At 33.9% G+C, this 25,606-nt stretch overlaps 2 protein-coding genes across 3 annotated transcripts; one reads left to right on the top strand and one right to left on the bottom strand.

The window, feature by feature from the left end:
* Positions 1-832: 832 nt before the first annotated feature.
* Positions 833-10,687, bottom strand: LOC131152035 (probable bifunctional TENA-E protein). 2 transcript variants are annotated; one of them, XM_058103619.1, is made up of 4 exons: positions 10,641-10,687; positions 4,679-4,849; positions 2,584-2,801; positions 833-1,381 (listed from the first exon to the last, which is right to left on the bottom strand). In XM_058103619.1, exons 2-4 carry the CDS (start codon positions 4,802-4,804, stop codon positions 1,066-1,068), a joined length of 660 nt encoding a protein of 219 aa, XP_057959602.1. In that variant the 5' UTR covers positions 4,805-4,849; positions 10,641-10,687; the 3' UTR covers positions 833-1,065. The 2 variants fall into 2 exon arrangements, with proteins under 2 accessions (XP_057959602.1, XP_057959601.1); XM_058103618.1 differs by lacking the exon at positions 10,641-10,687 and adding an exon at positions 5,085-5,194.
* A 10,121-nt stretch (positions 10,688-20,808) lies between these two features.
* Positions 20,809-24,497, top strand: LOC131150279 (ubiquitin-conjugating enzyme E2 32). The gene is made up of 5 exons (XM_058100888.1): positions 20,809-21,322; positions 22,336-22,467; positions 22,671-22,755; positions 23,514-23,677; positions 23,766-24,497. Exons 1-5 carry the CDS (start codon positions 21,212-21,214, stop codon positions 24,177-24,179), a joined length of 906 nt encoding a protein of 301 aa, XP_057956871.1. The 5' UTR covers positions 20,809-21,211; the 3' UTR covers positions 24,180-24,497.
* Positions 24,498-25,606: the final 1,109 nt, after the last annotated feature.

The following is a 25,606-nucleotide window of genomic DNA, read 5'->3' on the forward strand; positions in this document are numbered from 1 at the left end:
TTTAATAATTTCTCGTTCATTTTACCCGTTTAATTATATAGACTTACCTTATACATGAAAACTTCTAGTTTAAACCTTAAATTTAAAATTACAAAACTTAGATAAAATATAATATAAAGTCATATGAAAATTTGACCAATTAATACACATTAAATCCAACACTCACAAATTTATGTTCTCGGACACTATCTTAAATTATTATATGAGCTTATCATTTCTAGAGTAGGTGTCATCCCTTAGCATTCTAAATAATGCTAATTGCCTCGGCTGAATCTTGTACGCAGCCTTGTATTTGTTCTTTGCTCTCGAAAAACTTCTAACTCGTTCAAAAAATACATAAATACCATGATTATATTTTCTGGGTTCTCAAAGAGCCAGTTTGGTTCAAAGATTTGCTTTGAATAAGAAAAAGACATCCCCAGCTCTCCCACTTTACAAGGATTAGGAAGATCGTCACAGGTACACTACCTTAACCCTACTTTTATGCATAGAAGTTGTTCCCTTGAACTCCCGGTTACAAAGGAATAACCTTACCATTGTTTTAAAAAAGAAAACGAAAAAAACAAAAAAGAATAAAATTTATTTTTCACTATATTTTCTTTCCATATAAAATATCATTAAAAAATTATCCTAATATGATTAAATTATTTTAAAAAAAAAACAATTGTGTCGAGGATGTGTAAAATTAAAATTTCGTTCATTAATTTGATATATTTTTTATTTTCTTTCTCACGTTTCTTGATAACCAAACGTGATTTCTTTCCTTTTCTCATTCCAAATGGTCTGAAAATGATGTTTTCATCAGACTTAAGTGAGATTTAACACACAGAAATAACAGTACACAAAGTCCTCTTGTCATAGGATACATGTAGATAGGGATTAGTCTGAACTCTGAACATCCAAGTGAAGTTTTCACTTAACAGCACAAGCATAGGCACACTTCAGCACACAGAAGTATTATTGCAGAACAATCAACATTCTACAAGAAGTAACATAAAACATGCAAAAGAGCTGATGGATCACCTGGCTCCCCTGTACAATGCATGTTTTACTGCAGCAGAATGATCAGGTCCCTAAAGAGCTCATATTCCAAAACTCAAATTCGTGTTCGAGAACTTGAAGCAGTACTACTTCAGCTTTCGCGAGGACGCCTGCCGAAGCCTTCTCTAGATGCCGATTAGCAATTTTCTGGAGAGAATGACAGTACAGACCAAAACCGTCATTGCCCCATCTTTGACATGCTTCCTTCAGCTCTGCTGGAGTGTTGGAGCCTTCTTCCAGGCAGTGGGCGAAGCTTTCTTGATAAACAGCTTCAATGGCCCAGAAGGCTGTGATAGCCACTGGATATTCAACTTCCGGGCTCACTAGGCCCTCCAGGAATCTATTACAACATTCAGATTATTTAGGGCTCTCGAGAAATCAGAGACACTGTTAAATCACTAGTATTTGCCTCTTACCATCCTCATCTAAATAAGCAAGCATTGTGGAAAACCATATGCAAGTTTGATGCGCAAATGCAACCAAAAACTTAATTAGAGGTCATCTTCCTTTAAAAGAGCTTTGGAAAGGTTTTACCCAATCATCAGTCTTATGAATTAGTGCATCTAGGATAACACATATTAATGATATTTTACGTAAAATAACTGCTACGTAAGATGCTTTCAGTCCAGACTGCAAAGAAATTCAGACTTGTACTTCATAGAAATGGAGAAAAACAAAATCTTTCTTTTGTTAATTTAACATAATTTTGGAGTATCAAATATGCATCTATCCTATCCAGTATACTCTCAAGATGCATCCACACACACCACAGAAACCTCTAGTAGAATCAATTCAGATGTACCTAACTTCCAAAAATTCATTTGTATCATTGTGAGGCAGACAATACTAACAAGGGCAGAGCAGCAGGAAGTAGCTAGGAAAATGAGATTACATAGCCAAATTAATTACCAGGCTAGAACCATTTGACAGGCAATAAAAATTCTCCACGTTTATCACCAGCATGCAGAAAAAGTTTCACAAACTAGAACTTGGACAGGGTTTTGGGCCATAACATAGCATAGACATTGAATTCTTCAATGCATCTTTGGTATATAGTAATGGAATGAGGATCAGGCTTATCACTTGATTTCTTAATGTTCCCTATTCAAATTTCCATTCCATTCCACTCCCACCATATCTCAATATGCATTCCGCAAACCAAGTCTCAAAAATGTTTTGTTATTCGCTTTCTCTGCAACACTATATTTAACAAAATATAGATTGAATATGCACAAAACAAGATAGCAAAATAATACTTTTGTATCCATCTCAAAAACTATTAACAATTAAAGTTTATTCAAATATAATTGATAATTAATAAATAAATAAAAATAAAGGTCAATGGTATGTGGAAAAAAAAAAACTTGATTATGTGTAAATTATATATTTTGTATCATGTTTCATCTTCCTTGAGAACCAAACAAGAAAAAGTAAATTCTTTCAAATTTTCTTTCCTTTTCATGTTTTCCAAGTTCCAAATGGAGATTTAAGGGTGTAAGGAGTAATCCCGACTCAAGAATTGAATGATGAGGCATATGATACCTGCAGTAATCCTCATTTGCCTTCAGGGGAACAATGCTAGAAAGTTGAACTTCCCACTTGGACGCTTCTTTCTTGAACCACTCGATCTCATCATTCAGGGAAGCCAAACCCCTCAATATGACATCCATATCAGAATTCTCTTCCAACTCCTTCCGAGCTTTAAGCAATACACTTGCCACAAAAGCAACAAATGCTCTTACAAAAATATAATCCTGTCCCTACAGTTTGAATTCCAAGCAAATCTGGTCAGCTCCAATTTCAGCCATAATTTCTTTAAATGAACTAATGAACTAACTACTTGTTTGGTACACAGGAATAGGATGAAATCAGGTGGAATGGAATTCAATTTATTACTCAATTTCTTCATGCTCCCCATTTAAACTTTCATTTCATTCCATTCCCATCCCATTCTATGCTGTAGGCCAAACATAAAATAGAAAAAAGATCAGAGTAAGAGAAACGATAAATCTGGATCTCTATAGTCCATACAAGTGTCAAAGTGTCTTGCCTTCTTATGCTCCAGTAGCCATGTTCAATCAAAATAAGTCATGTCTATACCAACTTCTAGACATATTTATGACAAACAAATTCAGCTGAACTATGAAGAAATGGGAGGAGATTAAGCTTCATTTTATCCTAGGGAAATAAATTCAACTGACTTGTGGGGGAAAATGGAGACATTACAAGGAAGTTATTTTCACCTACCATTATTTTTCTCTCTCTACGGTTAATAATGAACAAATTATTGGGCTGTTTGCTCTAAGTGGAGTCTTTTTAATAGCTATGAACGTGTTACTAGATAGCAAATGACAACAACATGCACACAGACTCAAGACACAGAAAACGCTCTACATTAATCCACCAAGAGGAGAGTATATGATTCCCAAATTTACCATTTACTGGTGCATTTGAATTGTAAAGATTGATTTTAGTGAATTGCATCATGCATGTTTCATTCAAACAAAACGAAATGTATTTCTGATGAATGATTCTTGGTTCATGTACATGTAAATGCACATCTACATGTATTTCATATTTGAAAACTCATTATCATTTAATGCATTCATGGATTCATGAAGATCTTAAGTATCCATAAATAGGTTCATGAACACTTACTTTCACACCAAAAAAAGAAACAAATAAATAGAACAAAAATAAAACAAAAGGCAGAAAAATTAACTCGTTAACCTAACTCCTGCATAGAGTTTCATCCATCAAAAGAAGATTTTTTTTTTTTTTTAAGCACTAAACTCTTTCATTTGTGCAGGACTGGCCTAAGCCCCATCATCAAATCAGGTTGTTCTAAACAAGTAAAAATATATGCATTGTGGTTTAAGGGTTTAAGGTTAAGTCTTCTTTGAAACAATGAGATGCCTGCACACGGCTGCATCACAGTCTAATTGGTTTCTTGTTTGGCTTAACTTATTTTCATTCACACGATTTTTTGCAATTCACCAGCAATTTTTAAAGAAGTGTTCCATCGAAGAAAAATTCCAACAATTTTAAGGGGAACCCATCATTTTTTTTTTTTTTTTTTAAATTACCAATCATTTAGGGTATGTTTGCATCAAGAATTTTGTTTGGAGAAATAAGAAGAGAGAAAAATAAAAAGAAAACTCATTTTTCATTAAATTTTCCTTTTATATTAAATACTATTAAAGGTAAAATTTTGTTTTAAAATGATTTAAAATTAGAAAAAAAATGGTAAAATCAACATTTTGTTACATATTTGATATAATTTTTTTAAAGAATTTTCTTCTCAGCTTTCTTATAAATGGATCTTAACGAAAAAATTTCTAGGAGGAAATTTCATCAGTTCTGCGGAGGACTCATCAATTTCAAAAACATTTAACACCACCATCAAACATGCGCTAGTATACCAATTTAAAAGTTAAAACTGCTTTGTGAAGCCCAGCAACAAAAAGGGTGTCGTGAAAAATTAGAATTCAGTAATTAAACAGCTAATTATCCTATCCAACTACGGACGCGATGATGAACAAAGGGCACAAGAAATCAGTAACAAGACTATCATATGGAAGATGCATTCCTCAATTTCAATCAAAACTAATGAAAATTATCATAAAGAAATGGTTACCAGCCATCGCTTGAAGGAGGAGAAATCGAGGGTTCCGTCGCGAATGGCGAGAATAAAAGGGTGGCGGGTGGCTCCGGTGTAAATCAGGCGGTGCTTCTTCACCCATGTATCTATCGTCCCCTCCATCCTCCCCGTTCCTGTCGCCGGTGAGTGCCGGGACCCGTCCGCCGTCTGTGGAACATTTTGTTTATAAAGGGTCAGCGGCAGCTTTCCTGGTTAAACTAACAATTGACAACTACGTCTCCAAGTATTTTTATTTTAATTTTCCCAATCCGTTTGGCTGGCCAGAAACTGATAGAAATTAATGAGCTTCTCCTTATTTTATCCACTACTCTCGTCTCTTACAAAATTGAGGCTTTAACTCACATAACTCCAAAATATCATTTACTGTGAGTTGAAAAACAACCTGAATCTCATATGCAAACATCAACAAAATTTAGTCCCCTCTGTCCTCAAATCAAATCTTCTGTATATGAAATCGTTTTTCAGAATCTCCTGTATACGAAATCATTTTTCAGAATGAATCTGATATAAATCTCACTTAATAAGAGACCTAACTTCGAATTAAAGGATTAAATCCGTTGTTTTATAATATTTGAGGAAATTGCCAGATGTGGTGAGTATTTTTGTATTTATAATGATTTACAATTTGTATATATTAATTATTATTACAATAGAAAAAGAAAGAATATATAAAATTCAATGAGGTCAATCTCCTAGAATTAAGGGAGGACAATCTCTTAAAATTAAGGCATAAAATTAAGGAAAAACAATTTCCTAAAATTAAGGCCTAAATTAAGGATCAATTAGGAGGTCTTTGATTGAGGCGAAGTATCCTCAACACCCCCTCGGAAAGATGAGCTTTCGATGGGATAAGACGAGGAACTCAGAAGTCAAATAGAGGTCTAAGGACACTCTTTGTAAAGATGTCGGCAGCCTCTAAGTGAGAAGGCACATATTCTATGCGAAGTTTGCCAATGCCAACGAGTTCGCGAAGGAAATGGTAGTCTAATTTGATATGCTTGGCCCGTTTATAAGAAACTAGGTTGGAGCTCAAAAAAATCATGCTTTTGTTGTCACATAAGAGAAGAGGCCGACGTGGAAGGAGAACCCTGAGGTCATGAAGGAGATATGTAAGCCAAAGACCTTTGGCGGCGGTGAGGGTAAGAGTGTGATGCTTAGATTCACAGCTGGAACGGGAGACAATTGGTTGCTTCTTGGTGCTTTAGGAAACCAAATTGTCGCCAAGATAAATAGAATAACCAAAATTGGAATGATAAGTATCCAGACAGTCAGCCCAATCAGCATCAGAGTAAGCAATGATGGCAAGTGGATGGGCTAAATGTTAAGTCAAAGTGGAGTGTGCCCTTAATATTGCGAAGGATAAGCTTAACAGCAAGAAAGTGATCTTCAGTCGGAGCGTGTAGAAATTGATTGACAGAGTTGATAGCATGAGCAGTATCTAGACGCATGATGGTCAACTATTGAAGTGCACCAACAAGAGATCTGTAGAGAGTGGGATCGGAAAAGAAAGAGCCATCAGCAGACAGATGCTAGGAAACAACCATAGGAGTGTAAACAGACTTGTTGTCAAGTAATTGAGCCTGAGTAAGAATATCACATGCATATTTCAGTTGACTGATGAAGAGACTATCAGCAGTGGGTGAAGCTTCAAAACCAAGGAAGTAACTGAGGTGACCCAAGTCCTTAGTAGCAAACTCAAAATTGAGTTTACATGTGAAGTTGTCAAGGAGAGATGAATTGTTCCTTGTAATAATAATGTCGTCAACAAAAAGAAGCAAATAAATGATATTAGACTGCTTATGAAAGACAAAGAGAGATGGGTCAGCACGGCTGCAATAAAAACCAAGATGGATTAGTAAAGAACTGAATTGTTGAAACTAGGCACAAGGTGTTTGCTTCATACCATAGAGAACTTTCTTCAACTAGCAAACATGATTGGAGAAGCGAGGGTCAATGTACCCAAGAGGTTGTTCCATATAAACATGTTCAGTGAGCTTACCATTGAGAAATGCAACTTTGATATCAAGTTGGCGAAGTGGCCATTTTTTGTTCACAGCAAGAGAAAGCATAACATAGACAATAGTAGCCTTGATAACATGACTGAAAGTGTCAATGTAGTCAAGACAAGGTAACTATGTATAGCCCTTAGCAACAAGTCGGCCTTTGAGGCGCTCAATGAATCCCTCGGGCAATTGGTCCGGAAACCCCATTTAGAGCCATAGTGTTGGTGTTGGTGGGTTGAGGAACCAAAATCTAGGTACGATTATTTTGCAGTGCTTGAACTTCTTCGTCCATGGCTACAAGACAAGTAGGATTCTTAGTAGTAGATTTGAATCCTTTAGGCTAAGTAGCTACTAGAAGATTAAGCAGGAAGCATACCAAAAGATCCCAAGAAACCAAGGTTTGTCGGATGACAATTCTTGAAAATACCAGCTTTAGCTTTCATGAGCATGGGATGAGAACCCAATAGAAATACTACAACAGGAGTAGAATCAGCAGCATGGGAATCACCACTGGGCTTAGAAGGAGGTGGGCTAGGCTCTGTGTGCTACAAAGAGGAGTCTTCAAGGGAATTAGAGGCCTGCAAGGAATTATTCACCAGGTCAATACAAATAACATAGGGGCTATATCCGAATTGAGTAATGTGTGGGGAATGTGGCTAAGAGGATTGAGGTGGTTCTGTATGAAGAAGACTGGGTTCTAGGAAATTGGAAAATTGTAGTGAGAATATGGGCTGAGCTTGGGAAGTATCTAGGAAAGAAAAATGATTTTCATCAAATTGAGCATGTCTAATGACGTATAACCTAGAGGTGGAGGGGTCAAGGCAACGAAACCCTTTATAGGAGGGACTGTAACCCAAGAAAATGAAAGGAATACTGCAAGGGGAAATTTTTTAGGCATATAATCATGTAAACAAGGGTCGACATGACAACCAAAAGGATGAAATTTTTTATAATTCGAGGAGTTACCATACAAAATCATAAAAGGTGATTTACCTCTAAGAAGAGGTGTGGGCAAGCGGTTGATGATGTAAGTTGTAGTGCTGAAGGCATCAACCCAAAAACGAGGAGAAATATGAGAATGGAAAAGAAGGGCCAATCTCGTTGGTGTTTTCTTTCTATGCGACCATTCTGGGCAGGTGTATAAGGACAAGAGAGTTGATGGGGAATTCCAAAATTACAAAGATGAGTTTTAACACAAGTTCTAGAAAATTCAACACCTTGTCACTTTGGAAAATTTTGATAAAAGCAGATTATTGACTTTCCATAAACTTTTGATTTTGAATAAAAATATCATAAAAATCATATTTTAATTTCGAAGGGTAAAACCAAGTGAAGCATGAATAATCATCCATGAATAAAAGATAGTAGCCGAATCCCAATTTTGATTTTATGGGGGAAGAGCTCCATATATCGCAATAAATAAGATCTAACACATTATACGACCTATGTTCATTATGAGAATAAAACAAACGATAATTTTTTGCAAGTTGACATGTAGTACACAATGCAAGTGAGGGCAATAAAGGCGTAAGATAAAGATGTCCTTTTTCATTAAAAAATGAAATAACCAAATGATTCACATATCTAAGTCTTGCATTCCATAAATCATATGAAGCATGAAGAGATTTATTTTTAAGGACAGAAATAAAAGTAGAATTTTTGTGCTCTAGCACATATAAGCCTTCATTTCATTAATCAGTTGCCACCACCCTTCCTACTGATTCTAAACAGTAAAAAGATTATTAGTAAATACAATGAATAAAGGAAAATCAAACGTTAATTTAATAATTTATAATATATTTTTGGTGAGACGAAGAACAACCAAAACTTCCAATAAGTGGATATTCGGGGCAGGAGAAATTGTACCAGTATGGGTAATGGGTAGAGACACACAGTCCCAACAATTACACAATCCTTACCCATGTAGTTATTTGAGCGATCCAGTTGAGATGAGTCTGCTGTCATATGGGTGTTGAAGCCCTAGTATCCACGAACTAGTCAGATTCTAAAACTTTAGAGAGTGAGCATGAATTGGTAAAGGTCTCGGCAAGTTGAGCAGAAGGCTTACTGCAGTCATAGCACTGGCGACACTGGTCAGCATAGTGACCTTCCATCCAACAGATGGCATCATGGAGGACGACGCCCTTGGCCAGAGTGGGGACGTCCTTGTCCTTGGCTGGAAATGCTGCTGCTAGGGCCATTGTTACGGCCACGCCGGTTGCGAGAGAAGCCACCACCACAGTTAGAGAAATTTTTTGTGGCGATAAAAGCCGCAGCAGAGGAGGCAGAGAGGTTAATATATTTCTTAAAAATCTCAAAACTCTTTGCTTTTGAGACCAAATCCGTGAATGACGGGAGAGGAGTAAGTGCCATTTGAGCGGTAGAGAAGCTTGAGAAATCAGGCCCTAAGCCGCGAAGAAACCAGTGCACCTTATTAGTGACGTCAACGGGCCGACCAATCACATGGAGTTGGTTACAAAGTGCCTTGAAGGCTCTGGTATACGTAGCAACAGGGCGGGAGCCGCGCTTCATCAGTTAGAGGTCATCCTTGAGACGAAGTTCACGGGCTTTAGAGCGGTGGCTGAAGGTGTTCTCCAAGGCAAGCCGGACCTCACGGGAGGTGGAGAGGCCAACAACTTCAGCTATAGCTTCCTTGGTGATGGAGGAGAGAAGCATACTAAGGATTTGTTGATTTGTAGCTTTCCACGGCAAGTAATTGTCGTTTGGCGTCTGAGAGTTGGTAGGTTCAAATCAAGGTGGCGACACAAGGGACCTAGCAGTTCTTGACTCTCAAGAAGGGGAAGAAGTTGAGCTTTCTATAGCATACAGTTGGAAGAAGAAAGCTTGATAGTGACCATGCGAATCATAGTGTTGAGGGGAAGAACCGTGGAGGAGGAATCAGAGGCCATCGGGATTGAGGGATGTTAATCTAGCTATGACTCTGATACCATGAGAATATTTGATGAAACTATGACACATTTAGAGTAGTGAGTATTTTCTATTTATAATAATTTATAGTTTGTACACATTAATTGTGATTATAATAGAAAAGAAATGAATATATAAAATTTAATGAGGTCAATCTCCTAGAATTAAGGCCTAGAATTAAGGATCAATTATGGGAGGCCTTTGATTGAGGCAAAGAACCCTCAACACTTTCCCTTTCAAGTATTTTTTTTCCAAAGTCAGACATAAGATATTGAGAAAGATTTGTATGAACCAATTGTTCCATGTAATATTTGAACTTGAACTCTACCAAAGTAACATTAGTGTTTATGAGCACTTGGAAGTTGGATCCATGCAAATTGAAAAATATGATTATAAGTCTACATGATGTAGTTTCGATATTAAGAATTCAAATATCAATATAATATTTTGTGACTGTAAGCTTCAAAATTTTCAAAATTATTTCTCTAAATAAATATCATGTCATTCAAAAATCATCGTCTCATTAGTAATAGAAGTTTTCATAAATGAACTTTCTATCTTGTTAAATAGGCAAAAATGAAAAAAAAAAAAAAACATCTTTAATTGCGAAAAATAATTATTATATTTTATTTTCAAAAATTTAGATAATTGCAAAAATTCTACTTTATTTTTTAGGGTTTTCAAAAAAATTTATAAAATCTAAAAAATAATAAAATAATATTCCAATTATTTAATCATAACTTAGAAATAAAAAATGAGTTATATTATGTTAAGATAGATTTTTTTTAATTGTGAAAATGCAAATTTATTAAAAATATACTTAATACAATAAATTTCATAAAAAATATATTTTGATTTCCAACTCAAATTAAAAACTTTAATTACACTTATATTCATATAACCATGCAGAAAATAATGAAAATGATCTCTAATGTATTGGCAAAATTAAACTCAAACAGTTCTAAAAAAGTAAAAAGAATTTTCAAAAATATTAAGAACGAACTCACCGAACTCTCTGTGTGCCGAAAGGTTCTTGGTGCGGAGAAGCAAAGAAAGAAAGAAGAGGAAAAATGGAAAGGTGGGGGAAGAGGAAAGTCAAGGCCACGCGGCATGGAGGGGAAGCGCTGCCAGCCTGTCACCCGCCTAAGCATGCTGCTAAGTTGCTAATGCATTATGCATGTTATTTTTTTTTTTTTTTTTCTTTCTATATCTATCCAATGGCATTAATTCAAGATTGAGTTTAATAATAATTTTATATTTCAATTAAGGTTTGGTTTGGTGCTCGTGACTTTTTAAAAGGATTTTTTAAAAAAAAAATATTGGTAAAGAATAATTTTTAAATATTATTTACAAATATTTTATCACTGTTAAAAAAGAGTTGTTAAAAAAATTGACTTTAATTTGTTTGGTAAAAAAAAAAAGTATATGGTGCTATAAAGTATTTAAAATAGCTAAAATAAATATTTATTTTTAAAAAATATAATTAATGCATTAACAGTTTCGTAGAAAAAAAATTAAGAATAACAATAAAATTTCAGTAATTCATTGGAGCAAAGTTAACTTTTTAACTTTTAAAAGTTCGAAAAAAAATTAAAAATTAATTTTTTAAAAAAATAAAAAAGTTATTTACCAAATATGTTCGATGGGAACAAAAAGTTCTCATTTTTTTTTATTACATAGGAACTCTAGCCACCAACGAGCCCTTCGTTGGACCCCCTGGTGCGACATCAAACTTACGGATTAGCGTCCTTTGCCCCCAAGTCTCGCTAAAATATTTGATTCCTCAAAATTATAATTATAATTTTTTAATTATTTTATTTATAAATTTAATTTTTAAAATTTATTTTAATTAATTAATCTTAATAAATTAATAAAAATAATTTTATCATATTATCAAATGATAATAATGCACACAAGAAAACCGTGAAACCATGAATGAAGAACCAAAAATTAAATTGAAAATTTTAGAATAGATTTTTTTTTTTATAAAAAAATATGTAACTAATTTTTGTGTCAATACACTCAATTGATGAATGAATTTATTTTTTAAAATATAATTATTATTATTCTGAATTTTTATGGGTCATGTGATATGATTCTTATAATTTATTTCTATAAATAATTTCTCTATTTTCTTGTCGACTTTTTTAATATTAAGAGTTATAATAAATATTTTTCTCAAATATTTTCAACAATTTATCTGACATTTTCAATATAGTTAAAATATCTAAAATAATATATCCAAACTAAGAGCATTAATTAGACATCATGCAATAGTTATAGACCTCAGTGTCTTTTATTTCTCGTATTTATTTTTCTCTTTCTTTATTCTTTTTGAATTCTCTTCCCTCTTTATCTTTCCTTACCTTTTCTAATCAAAACTATTTCTCCTTTATATTTTTTCTCTCCTTCTATGATATCTATAATTCTATCATTATCCTTACAACAAATGTATAATGAAATATTAAATGTATGTATAAATAAACATTATGTGACTCATATAATAAATAATAAAACTATAAAAACTTGATTAGATTTACCTATATTATTACAAAACTTGAACTCGACTCATACTAAAATCAAAGACGGGTAGAATTCAATTGGATCCAATTGTAGATTGAGTGGAGCAGCTCGTTAGTCCGCTTGACTTGTACAACTCTATGTGGGACAAAAGTCATTACGACCAGTATAGACATGTAAAATAATTTTTTTATTTTTAGTTTTTCAAGTAAGTACAAAAAAATGTTAGTTTTGTAACATTTATATAAAAATAATAAAATAATAAAATGTTTTACCATCATTCACTTGCTCAAAATTGTTTTATTTTTTATTTCTAATTTTGAAATAATTATAAAAATGTTAGCTTTACTTTTTAGTTTTTTAAAATTGTATAACAAAGTTAAAAGGCATTTTTTTAATTATGTTTTTGATTTTAGATTTCTTATCTATATTTTGCAAAATTGAAAAATAGAGTTAAATTTTTATATTTATATGAAAATCTAGAAATGAAAAATGAAAAATATTTTATGCAAGTAAACAAACTCTTTATTTTCAACCCTTTTAATATTAATCTTAAAAAATTTAAAAATAAGTTAACATTTTTGTGATTTTTTAGAAAAACAAAACTGAAGAATGAAAATTGTTTTTTGTAACTAAACAAACCCTAAGGTAAAACTTACGGATTCCGCCCAAAATTTTAAAAACTACTTGAATTTCTCTTACCATTTGATTTGTGAAACACTCACAAACAATGATTCACTTATTGTCAAGTAGTCAAACAAAATTTCACTTTTTGTTCATTTTTTTTAGGTATCAAAACTCATTAATTCTAACAAAATAGGACTCTCTGAATTATATATTATAATGAAGATTATAAAATGGAAAGAAAATCTCATGTGTCAATATTTGGATTAATAAAAGAAAAAATGTGACGATAAACGTGTTATTTACTGATATATGCTCTTAAGTTAGGAAATTTCAATAATTAAAAAATGAGGTATACATACATGTTATCCTACAACTACACTTTCATTAATATTATTTTCTAAGGAGAGTTCGAGTAGCTCATTAGCCGACTTGACTCACCTACATCTCTATATCCCACATTACGTTATTTTTAAAGTAAAATATATTAGGGGCCAGCAAATAAATTTCATTTTTAGTTTTTTCAAGTAAGCGCAAAAGAAATATGCTTACTTCTAGTTTTGTAGCATTTAAACAAAAACAAGAAAATAATAAAAAGTTTTAACATCATTCATTTGTCAAAAGTAGTTTTTTTTTTTTTCTTTTCTAATTTTTAAAATAATTAAAAAAATGTCACCTTTACTTTTGTTTTTAAAAATTTTATAAAAAAGTTAGAAAAATTTTTCGTAAGAATTATTTTCTAGTTTTTTTTATTATTATATGTATTTTATAAAAAATAAAAAAATAAAGCTAACATTTTTATAGTTTTTTAGAAAAATAAAAAAAATATTTTTGCAACTAAATGGGCCCTAAGAAATTTTTATCTCTAATTATAGAATTTTTAAAATTTTTTTTTCTTGGGAATACGATTAGAAATCACATAATGTTTTTACCAAATACTTTAATATTTTTCTAAAAATTTATTTTATTTTATAGCAAATAAATTTTTATTCATTATTATGTAATATCATGTGTTACAATGACAATAAATAGTAAAATAATTAATTTTCTGTTGTGAATGCAATCCCACATTGACTGGGAGGTCGGGATAGTTATGCCATTTAAGGTGGTTGGTTCTCCCTCTTGTCTGACGCATTTTTAAATCGTGAGGGCCTGAAGTCCCAAAGTGGACAATATTAGTTGGGCCTTAAAGGTCGACCCGCTCCTTTTTTTGGTGGCCCATGCAGGTCTTGAAGACCTCGCATGTGGGATTGAGGGGGAGTGTTGTGAATGCAATCCCACATCGGTTGGGAGGTTGGGGGAGTTATGCCATTTAAGGTGGTTGGTTCTACCTCCTGTCTGACGCGTTCTAAAACCGTGAGGGTCTAAAACCCCAAAGCGGACAATATCAGTTGGGCCCTGAAGGCTGACCTGCTCCTTTCTCTGTTATGAAATATAAGTGGATTCTCTCATGTGAACTATGAACCTGCCCCATATATCTGCACTAATTCATGTCTCACGTGAACCTTCCCTATGTGTTCGTACTAATAAAGTGTATGTTACCTCATCTTCCACCTCTTAGATTTTCCCCCCAATCAATGTTTAACTATCCATATTGCCCTATAAAAGGGCACCCTCCCCTTCTCATTTGAGACACACATTTGATGCTTCCATATAAGTAGACATATAGTGAGATTAAGAGAAAAGAAGAGATAAAGTGAAGAAGGGATAAAGACAGAGAAGATAGAGATATCTTGTACAAGGACGATTCTATATCATATTATAATTCCTCTCATGATAGTGAAATTTTGATATCATCCACCTGTGGAGTAGGTAAGCCAAACCACGTAAAAATTTGGTCTTGTCTTCATTTATTTTTCTACTCATTTCTATTTATTTTATTATTAATTATTGGATCATTTTATAACACATTATCAGCACGAGACTCTAACTAACAGACATATTTCTAAATATTTATACCGCCTTAATGGACGATTTTATTTCTATTTATCAATACCGCTTTAATGGTCAGTTTTATTTCTGTACCGCTTATATATATATATATATATATATAATTTTCTCGTATTTATATTTAATATTTCGAAGAGTTAGTCCTCTTGAAGATGTTATATATCTAATCTCCAGAAAAGATGTTATATATTTAAATTTCTCGTCTATATATTTAATTTTTAAAATAAATATTAAATATTTACCTCCTAAAGAGAGTATATTTTTAACCTCCCGAAGATATGTTAAAATCGACCTCCTGAAGAGGTGAAATGTTTATCCTCTAGATGAGGTAGTATATTTAACCTCTAGAAGAGGTGTTAAATTATTACCTAATTTAATATTATAAATAGGGATCATACTCATAAAAAGTACAAATTGAGAAAAATAAAATAATATTTTTGAAGAAACATATTTAAGTGCCCTGGTAAGGGTGGAATTAATATTATATTATTATTTCAGTTTTATTTCAGCTTTTACATTCTGTTTTTACAAATTGACTTATTATTATTAATTTATTCACATGTCAAATAAAAGTAAAATTAAATTTGTTTCCCTTGACATCAAAAACAATAATTATTTATCATGAATTCTTGATATTAAAATTCATTTAAATGCAATGAAATTGATAAATACTATTTTAGATAGAAATACCGCATCCCTGCAAGATCGCGTAAAAGTCATGATCTTTTTCACGAATGTATATATGATGATGAGTGGAAGGTGCATGGAGTGGGCGGCTTAGTAAGAAAATATTATATATTATTATATATATAATCATGCATGAGCTCAAATGTGTTTGCCTCTTTTATTTTATATTCAGCTCCCATCTAATTAATAATCTCTCTCTCTCTCTCTCTCTCTCTCTCTCTCTCTCTCTCTCTCTCTCTCTCGCTCATAATTATTATCTCTCTCTATTTACTTTCTCTATCATATAACAGTAAATAAACAAGCATACACATATGGAAATTAAAGTACAGAAAGTAAATGTGTGTGTGTGTGTGTGTGTGTGTGTGTGTGAGAGAGAGAGAGAGAGATGATATTTGTTATCAAGGTTCGGCCAAACTAGCCTATTGGGCATATTCCCTAGGATTACACTATCTCTACTCACTTAAACAAGCAGAGTATAAGCCGTTACAACTTCTCCTTACGGGACGAGGTAAACCCCAGCTCAATTATCAGGCTGAGCCTAATTGATCTCTCTTACAGGACGGAGACTCTCCAATTGAATTTTCGGACTGAACCAAACTGGTCTCACTTACGAGGTTGAGACTCTTTAGTTCAATTTTGGGCTAAACCCAACCAATACATGAAAATATTTTTGTACATATTAAAACACTTCTAAATACAAGCATGGAAGTACACATTAAAAGCTCAAATACATGCACTCTCTTATAATATGAGTTATGCTTAGTAGAGAAAAGGTATTTTTAAAAATAATTTTTTCAATCTTTGAGAAATGATGTGTATGATAAAATACTCAAAGATATGACCCTAATAAAATTTCTCCCAAAAATAAATTTCTAGGAATAATAGGAGAACCTAGGGTTTTTGTGTTCAAATAAATTTTGCACAAATAATATATATATATATATATATATATGTATATGAGAATATATATACGTGATAAATATGTTCTCCAATAAAGATTTTTTGCAATAACAAATATTTGGAGAAGTTAGGACTTAAGCTTAAAAATATTTGTGCACTAAATAATTTCTCCCAAGAATATGAAGATAATTGGAGAAATCTTAAGGCTACTCTCAAAAATGATTTTAAGAAAATAAAGTATGTGTGAGAGTGAGTGCTTTGAAAAGAAATGCCCAAACAAAAATATATGCTTTCTTTTAAAAGATTTTCTAAGGAATAATAAAGAGGGTTTGGAGAACATAAAATTTTTCCCCAACAATGATTTTGCAATAAAAATATAAGTGGGGCAATTTTGATTAAGAAAATAATTTAAGAGAAAAATTAGGTAATCAAAAGTTGCTAATCAAAGCAAATGAAGGAGTATTTATAATTTTTCAAGAAATTATGACCGTTGGGGACATATTGAGAATTTTAGAAAAGTTTAATTAAATTTTAATCCTAATTACCATGGTAAAAGCACGACAACCCGAGAGGTTCGGTCGCTCGAATACTCAAAATGGCCCAGAAGCAACTTTTTAGTTCGATTGACCGTGGCCAATGGCTGGTTCGCTGAGCAAGGCGATTTTCTCAGGGCTTTATAGTTTTGGTCGCCTGGTGAGGGTTCGGTTTGCTGAGTCTTGAATTCGATCGATCGAGGTCAATTTGGACTACCAGTTCGGTTGGCTAAGGAAGTTGAAGAAAGTCACATCTTAACTTTGGTTGATCGTAGGCAATATGTTCAAACCATGTTCGGTCAGCTGAGGCTAGGTCAACATGTTGACTTTGGGCTAGCTCGGTTGATCGAGTTGATTAAAGCTCGAACTGGTCGATCAACTGAGGGCATCAACAATTAATATTTTTCCCAAAAAAATCCAACGTTAATCGACCAAGTCTTTGTAAGCCTTAATTTGACCCTAAAGTTATTCCAAAAGTTTTGTATGATTTTAGTCTTTTTAGAAAAAAAGTTTTTGGTGAAATGTTAGAAGTCCTATAGTCAACCTATGGTCATCTGAGTAATCAAACATATCATGCAGATGCATACATTATTACAGACTAAATAATAAAATCTTAAATGCATTACAAATTAAAAACAAATGTTTTCGTCTTCCTTTTGCTTTTCAAGACTCCATGGAAAGCACCAGAATGATGATAAACTTGAAGTTCCTCTTGACTTCCACTTCCCCTTATATGTGTGTTTGAATTAAAGACCTGTTCACATACTAATACACAGATAAGAAACATGTGCTTTGTCAGCATCAAAACATGGATCGAACTCAAAAAACCAATAGATCCCCCAGAAGAGAAATAATCCCCAGAAGAGGGATGACCCCCAAAAGCGGGAAAATCAATGATATCACATCGAAACTAAAAATGAAAGCAGTAAATAATTTTTTTATATTACTTCTATTATTTATGGGAAGAAACAGATTTTAGAAAAATTAACAACTTTATCTTTTAGACTATATTATCCAAAAATTAAAAACAGTAGTATAATCATATAATGTCTTGCACCAAAAATGCAATGACCCAAAGTTATTTACACTTTAACCTGAATATCTTGGACATCTTAGAGATGTAATGATGCGAAGAATCATTGAAAATTCACATGGCGATCCGCTAAAAAATCAAAAGATTCTTTTATCAACTAATTTCATGTGTATTGCATGTTCTCAAGAGAAATTAATTGTCATTTTAATAAAGCAGTATTCCCTACATTAGAGGGAGAAGAATCAGTGCCTGAAGCACAACATGAAATCACATGGAATGCCATGAGTTTATCTCATTTAGATTTTTGCACAAATCAAAGTGAACTTGAAGTTCAGAAGATTATCCATTTGCAAGGGATTGCGAATCAATTACCAGATTCTTTTGCAGATACCAAGGTCATACTAAAATCTCATATACCTGCTGCAAATATTCCAGCACGTATTGATGTTCTTAACGGACAACGGTCGGCTAATAAACCTAAGCCACAAGTTAAGTATGGAAGACCTGTTGGTGCAAAAAATAAAACTCCTAGAAGGAGAAGGTTAAAATTTGTTAACACTCCAGATGGTGTTACAGAGGTGGATAATCCATTCGACATTCACAAGCCTGTTTCTCTTGAAAATGAAATCTCTATTGTAGAACCTCTTGAAGAGAAATCTCCTAAAAAGAAAACTCCTGAAGAGATATCCCTTAAAAAGGGACAGGTACCTGTAAATAATAATGAGATCTCAATTCATTATACAAGAGAGATGTGGGATAGAAATAAAGTTGTTTTTAACAACACATATGCATATACAGTAGCTACAAACATTACCATAAGTAATGAGGATCCTAAACCTAAATCTATTTATGAATGTCGATATAAAAGTGATTGGCCAAAATGGAAAGAGGCTATTACATTAGAATTAAACTCTCTACTAAAAAGAGAAGTTTTTGGACCTATAGTTCAGACACTAGAAGATGTCTAGCCCGTTGAATACAAATGAGTATTTGTGCACAAAGGAAATGAAAATAATGAAATTACTCAATATAAAGTAAGGCTTGTGGTACAAGGTTTCTTGAAGAAATCCGGAATTAATTATGAGGAGACATATTCTCCCATAATAGATGGAATTACTTTTAGATTCTTAATTGGGCTAGCAGTCGATGAACGACTGAACATGCGTCTTATGGACGTAGGGATAGCATACATATATGGATCATTGGATATTGAAATTTATATGAAAATCCTTGAAGGGGATTTAAATTGCCTGAAGAAAAACTTAGAAATTTAAATTTGATTAAACTCCAACGTTCTTTATATGAACTAACGCAATTTGGACGCATGTGGTACAATCGATTAAGTAAGTACCTTGTGAAAGAAGGTTTCATACATGATCCAATTTGTCCATACATTTTTATTAAAAAATCAGAATCCATGTTTACTATAATTACTGTTTATGTTGATGATTTGAATTTAGTTGGGACTCCTGAAGAGGTCACTAAAACTATTAATTATTTAATGGCGTAATTTGGGATGAAAGATTTGGGAAAGACAAAATATTGTCTTGGCCTACAGATTGAACATATAAATGGCGGAATTCTTAATCTAAATATACCGAAAAGGTATTAAGACAATTTAATATGAATAAAATTCATCGTTTGGGATCTCCAATGATGGTGCGATTATGTTAAGAAAGATCAATTTAAACTCATGATGAGGGGGAGAAATTACTTGATCATGAAGTACCATATTTAAGCCTCATGATGAGGGAGAGGAATTACTTGATCTTGAAGTTCCATATATAAGTATTGTCAGCTCTTTGATGTATTTGGAAAATTGTACAAGACTCGAGATTGCATTTGCTGTAAATCTACTAGTAAGATATAACTCTGCTCCTATTCGGCGACATTGGAATGGAATTAAACACATTCAATGCTATTTGAGAGTAAAGCGTATGATTACACCAATATCCTCTAATTATTCTGAAGTACTAGCTATTTATGAAGTTAGTAGAGAATGCGTGTGACTCAGATCAATGATTTCTCATATCGAAGTAAATTATAGTCTTCAATCAATCAATGATATTCCACCAATTTTATATGAAGACAATATTGCATGTATAGTTCAACTGAGAAGAGGATATAAAAAGGGTAACATAATGAAACATATTTTTCCAAAATTCTTCTATACACATGAATTCCAAAAGAATGGTGATATAGATGTTCAACAGATCCGATCAAGTAATAATCTAACAAATTTGTTCACCAAAATTTTGCCTACTACACCATTCAAGCAATTGGTTCATCTTATCGGAATGAAATATTTTAAAGATCTTAGCGAAATGAGTTAATATATGGGTGACATCCAATGGGGAGTGTTATGAAATATAGGTGGATGTCCTCCATGTCAACTATGAGCCTACCCCATTTATCTGCATTAATTTATGTCCCATGTGAACTTGCCCCATATGTTTGCACTAATAAAATCTATGTCACCCCATCTTCCACCCCTTAGATTTTTCCCCTACTAAATACTTAGCTATCCATATTGCCCTATAAAAGGACACCCTCTTCTTTTCATTTAGGACACATATTTGATGCTTCCATGTAAGTAAACATATAGTGAGTATAAGAGAAAATGAAAGAGAAAGTGAAGAACAGATAAAAAGAAGATAGAGATATTTTGTACAAGATCGGTTGTATATCATATTATAATTCTTCCCGTAATAGTGAAGTTTTGATCTCATCCGCTCATAAAGTAGGCATAGCCGAATCACGTAAAAATTCGGTCTCGTTTTTATTTATTTTTCAGCTTATTTCTATTTATTTTATTATTAATTCTTGGATCATTTTATAACATTTTCAAAAATTTTATTTGATTTTTTGATGATAAATTGACAGAAAATAGAGATCTAGGCTAACAAAATAGGACTCTATGAATTATTATAAAAAATATTGATTATAAACATTACCGCTATACAGTTCAAGCTAGGAAATTTTTAATAATGAAAAATAATTAGGAACTCTATTTTCATTAAAATTATTTTTTTCCAACCGTAAAAAGAAAAAAATCAACGTGCCACGGACCCTCACACCGACGACTTCTACCCAATTAAAAAATAACACGTATGAAAATCCACTTCGTATGACGTGTCCCCTTGGTTCAAGGTCGTCGAGGTCTCCTTCCCGAAAGAGTGAACGTCGCTCGCTCCAGATCTCCCTCACTTTATAGAACGCGTCTCCGAGGAGTCTTTCTCTCTCTCTCTCTGTGCAAACCCGTGGATACACACATTGAAGAGCTCGGTCGGGCGATTAGACGCCGGTGAATTGATCGCGGTTTGCGACGGTCATGGCGGAAGACAAGTACAACCGGAAGAACCCCGCGGTGAAGCGGATCCTGCAGGAGGTTAAGGAGATGCAGTCCAACCCCTCCGATGATTTCATGAGCCTCCCTCTCGAGGTTCGTTAACAGATCTCCGCCTGCTTTTAATTTATTCTCTCTCTCTCTCTCTCTCTCTCTCTCTCTCTCTCTCTCTCTCTCTCTCTCTCTCTCTGTATGGTTTTTGTGATGGGTGATCTGTCGTTGTTCTCGAATTCCAGCGTTTCTGATGGTTTTTGTTTTGGGATTTTATGGTTTTTGGGTTGATTTGTGCGATTAGGATGGGGTGTGGACCTGAGGTACGTAATTGGGGTTTGTTTTGCCGTGGAAAGCTTCGTTAGGTCTCTGAGCATTTGATTTTGGGTCCCTAAATTTCGTGATTGTGTGATCTTCTGATCTCATGCTTCCTTTTGTTGATGAGCATTTGATTTTGGGTCCTTCGGTAAATCAAATGATTTGAAATTTTAAATCACTTGCCTCTCTTATTTTTAAAGGCCAAATGGAGCTCGATGCTGTTTTGCAGTCATCTATTTGGTACCCCCCGCCCCGCGCCCCCGGGGGGGGGGGGGGGGGGGGGGGGTGGAGGGGCTGCCATTTTAACCCTTAAGTGGAGGTGTGTGAGGATGAATCTGACACGGGCATATGTTGAGAACATGAAGTGTAATTTTGGTTTTGTGGGATTCAAATTTGTGGGTTTTTGACTGTTAAGGTCGATGAAAAGGGGCTAGGACACCTTAGAGCAATCTTGAGGGCACCTCCACTGCTTCCTTCTTTGAAAGAAAGGATTGAGGATTTTACTGCCAATAGCCAATAGGATCGTATTTGTTTGCGTTGGGAGTGCTTGATAAATTGTAGTGATCAATGGATATGATTGCAACAAGACCAGATACATATGTGGCTGAAGAATTTGAACATTCAAGAACAACATTTTCTGTATATTAAGTGCAATAAAATATAAATTTCCATCATTGGGATATTAAAGGCTTGTTGATGTGGAAATTCTTTAATTGGTTCTTTGAATTTAGGTTGATTAAATGCACGTAAAACCATTATGTTCTACACTAGTAGTACTAAATTTTGATTTGTTTTGGCAGGAGAATATATTTGAATGGCAGTTTGCAATCAGGGGGCCTGCTGATTCTGAGTTTGAAGGAGGCATCTATCATGGACGGATACAATTGCCTGCAGAATATCCATTCCAGCCTCCTGCTTTTATGTTGTTAACTGTAATTTTCTCCTCTAAAATCTAACATTAAACATCACTATATGTGTGCGCACGCGTGAGAGCATGTGCTTTTATGTGTGTGCATATTTAGGACGCAGTGTCATCTTTATGATTATTCAGATATTTAGGCGAGCTTTTAAAAATTTCAATCATAACTTCTTCATCTTATTTGTGCTAATAAAAGTTTCACTGCCCTTGTTTCAGCCAAATGGTCGCTTCGAAACTCAAACCAAGATATGCTTAAGTATATCCAATCATCACCCTGAGCACTGGCAGCCATCATGGAGTGGTAAACTTTTCTTTTTTTAAACAATTTAGTATGACATCATTTGAATTTTTTTGGGTTCCTAACAATACTTTGGAGTGGCCCTATTTTTGAACTATATTTGTTTTCTTCCATGGCTATAATGCATTGCTTAAGGTTGGATATTCCATGAAAGCAACAAAAATAGCTCCAGGGGTGGTGCTTCCCCTTTTAGATTTTTAGTGTGTTTACCTGTCCTAATTTCTTTTTCTGTGCTTTTGGTGTGTTTGGTTCCTCACCTATCAGACCATGAACTTTTAGACTAATGATTTTGGTGTTGCCTGGGCCAGAACCTGTACACGCAATCAAACGAAACTGGGTTTTGAATGAAAATTTTCCAACAAAATGTGCATGTTCTTATCCCAGCTGCAAAGAAAAAATTTTAGTGCTCACTGCAAAATTTAGAAGTTAATGAAACTTTAAAAGGACTGCGCCTGACGTAGGATTTATAATTATACAAAATCTCATGTTGGCATGTAAGGTAACATGTCATCAAATGAGCCCACTTATGGACTGAGTTAACCTTGATATAATTCTATTCTCAAGGCTGAGTTCGTCGTTCGTCCCACTTGTGGATACATGGCAACTTTGTATTGGACAGTCTCAAATTCTATGTTCTATTTGTAGAGGGACCATCCCTTACCAGTCTCCATGGATTTTATCTTAACAAACAAATGATGTCTTTGCATGCTTAAGTACAATATTATTCATTTTTTAACATTGGGTAATGCTCCTTGTGGCAGTTCGGACTGCTTTGGTAGCTCTAATTGCATTCATGCCAACCAACCCAAACGGCGCATTAGGCTCACTAGATTACAAGAAGGAAGAAAGGCGTGCTCTCGCCATCAAATCTCGTGAAGTAGCCCCAAAATTTGGGACTCCAGAACGTCAGAAACTAATGAATGAGGTTTGTTTTCAACTTACATCCTCCTCCCAGTTCCATGTTTTCTCATGCAAAAATCAAATGCTCACTCACAATTCTTCTGGTGTCCCAGATTCATGAATATATGCTAAGTAAGGTCCCCCAAGTTCCTCAGGTCAGTCCTTCAGAGTCTTCGGATGAACACTCACCCAAAATAGAAGGTGAAGCACCTGCGAGTCCTCAAAATGCAGACCCTGCATCTGCTGGGGAAGGGCATCAAAATCCTGGGCCAGATGACAGGATTGCTGAAGACCCACATGAGGCTCCTGGGAATGCCAATGCAAGACCAGTGTTGTCAAGACAGGTTAGTGCTGGAGATTCCGGTGAGCAGCTGCTGCAAACGCCAGAACTCAGGGTTCAAAGACCAGCTGATGATCGTTTGTTCACATGGGCAGCTGTTGGACTTACAATAGCTATTGTGGTTCTGTTGCTGAAAAAATTTATGAAATCCAGCGGGCATGGTGCTGTTTTCATGGATGAATCATAGATATGACGCTGATAATGCTGGTTTGACAGAAGATTTCTCTCTTGTGGGTGAATGAGAAAGATAGTCCATGCAGGTATTATTCCAAACAGGAACATATTCTGTAATATATTTATGATCATTCTAAATAATTTTCTAAATCTAGATATAGTATAAATGTGTATTCCATTCAAGCATGATTGATCTGTTTCTTTGTGGTTTTGATTGTGAGCACGGTTTTTGGGCCGGTTTCGATGGGAAAGTAGATCTTGTAAGTATTTTAGTAACAATAAACATGAAATCTGATTATAATCGAAGTTTGGTTCGGTTCAGTTCAGTTCAGTTCGGATCTTGATTTTATTATCTGCTTTCAATTAGAATCACATGACACGATTTCCTGATTTCTTAATCTGCTGGTTGTTTCTTTTACAAGATCTACCAATTGGTTCTCCTCCCTTTCTTTTCTTTGCTTTTTTCTTTTGTTGAAGTGCTCTAACCAAGATTCCCTTGGTTTCCAAGTTACATGTTCAAGTTACCTATCATAACGAGTATTTACCACAAGAAGTCGGACCAAGCCCATGATGACTCGTCAATCTTAACACCCTGGACCAAGCCCATCATGGTTTCAGGATTCTAAAGCAGCTGGCCACAGCCCCAAAGTTAGTTACTGGGCTTGGAAAAATAACAACAAATTGAGCCATGGGTTACTCCACCTGGGTTCGATTACATGAACCCTTTTCTGATAATTTATTCCCATTTTCTCTGACAATTTGAGGATTATTAATTTTAACTCATTATGTCATTTCAATTATTTAGGTCTGTCTTTATCTCTTCTATTGTTATTTAATGGTTCTTCACTTACTCCTAACTTCTCCTCATTGCTGCACTATTTAGCCTACCTTTCAAGGCGGCAGTTTAGTTGCTCTTCCCTTTTCTTTAGTTGTTATGCCTAACTTGAAGTAAATGTGCTCCTTAATTTATATTTTAGTGTTATACCACTCATCACCTTGTCAGACAATATTTACTTTTTGGATATGTTATTTACTTATTTGCCTAACATTCTGATTTATACAACATATTTAGTCTTGTAGGTGTTGTAATTTTTTTTTTTTTTTTAATTTTAAGGATATTCTACGATTCCACAACACATACGAAATACTTTTGTTTTACCCAACATATTTTAACTCTGTGTATTACTTCATCTTAGTTTTTACTTTCAAGTTGCGAATCCAGATTTGAAATCTACTAGTGTTATTAATTTCTTGAAAAATAACTTACTTTTCTCTTCAATGATTCCTCCTATTGATTTTGAAATTAAATATATTCTATCTTATTTCTACGTGTACTAAAATATCAAAATTGTTGAATTTCAATATTCATCTCCATAATTATAATTTGGATTTTACTCCATTGGTAGTTTCATCAATTAGTACGATATCATTTATAAATAA

Source organism: Malania oleifera, chromosome 3, assembly GCF_029873635.1.
Source record: "Malania oleifera isolate guangnan ecotype guangnan chromosome 3, ASM2987363v1, whole genome shotgun sequence".
NCBI classification, from domain to species: Eukaryota; Viridiplantae; Streptophyta; class Magnoliopsida; order Santalales; family Ximeniaceae; genus Malania; species Malania oleifera.

Coding starts and splice junctions, on each gene's coding strand:
- LOC131152035 (XM_058103618.1), bottom strand. CDS start 5,105: ATGTTTGCATATGAGATTCAG. Junction 4,850..5,084: donor TGTTTGCATATGAGATTCAG/GTTGTTTTTCAA, acceptor AATGTTCCACAG/ACGGCGGACGGGTCCCGGCA. Junction 2,802..4,678: donor CCTCCTTCAAGCGATGGCTG/GTAACCATTTCT, acceptor TTCAAACTGTAG/GGACAGGATTATATTTTTGT.
- LOC131150279 (XM_058100888.1), top strand. CDS start 21,212: ATGGCGGAAGACAAGTACAACCGGAAGAACCCCGCGGTGAAGCGGATC. Junction 22,468..22,670: donor CTGCTTTTATGTTGTTAACT/GTAATTTTCTCC, acceptor CCCTTGTTTCAG/CCAAATGGTCGCTTCGAAAC. Junction 23,678..23,765: donor GTCAGAAACTAATGAATGAG/GTTTGTTTTCAA, acceptor CTGGTGTCCCAG/ATTCATGAATATATGCTAAG.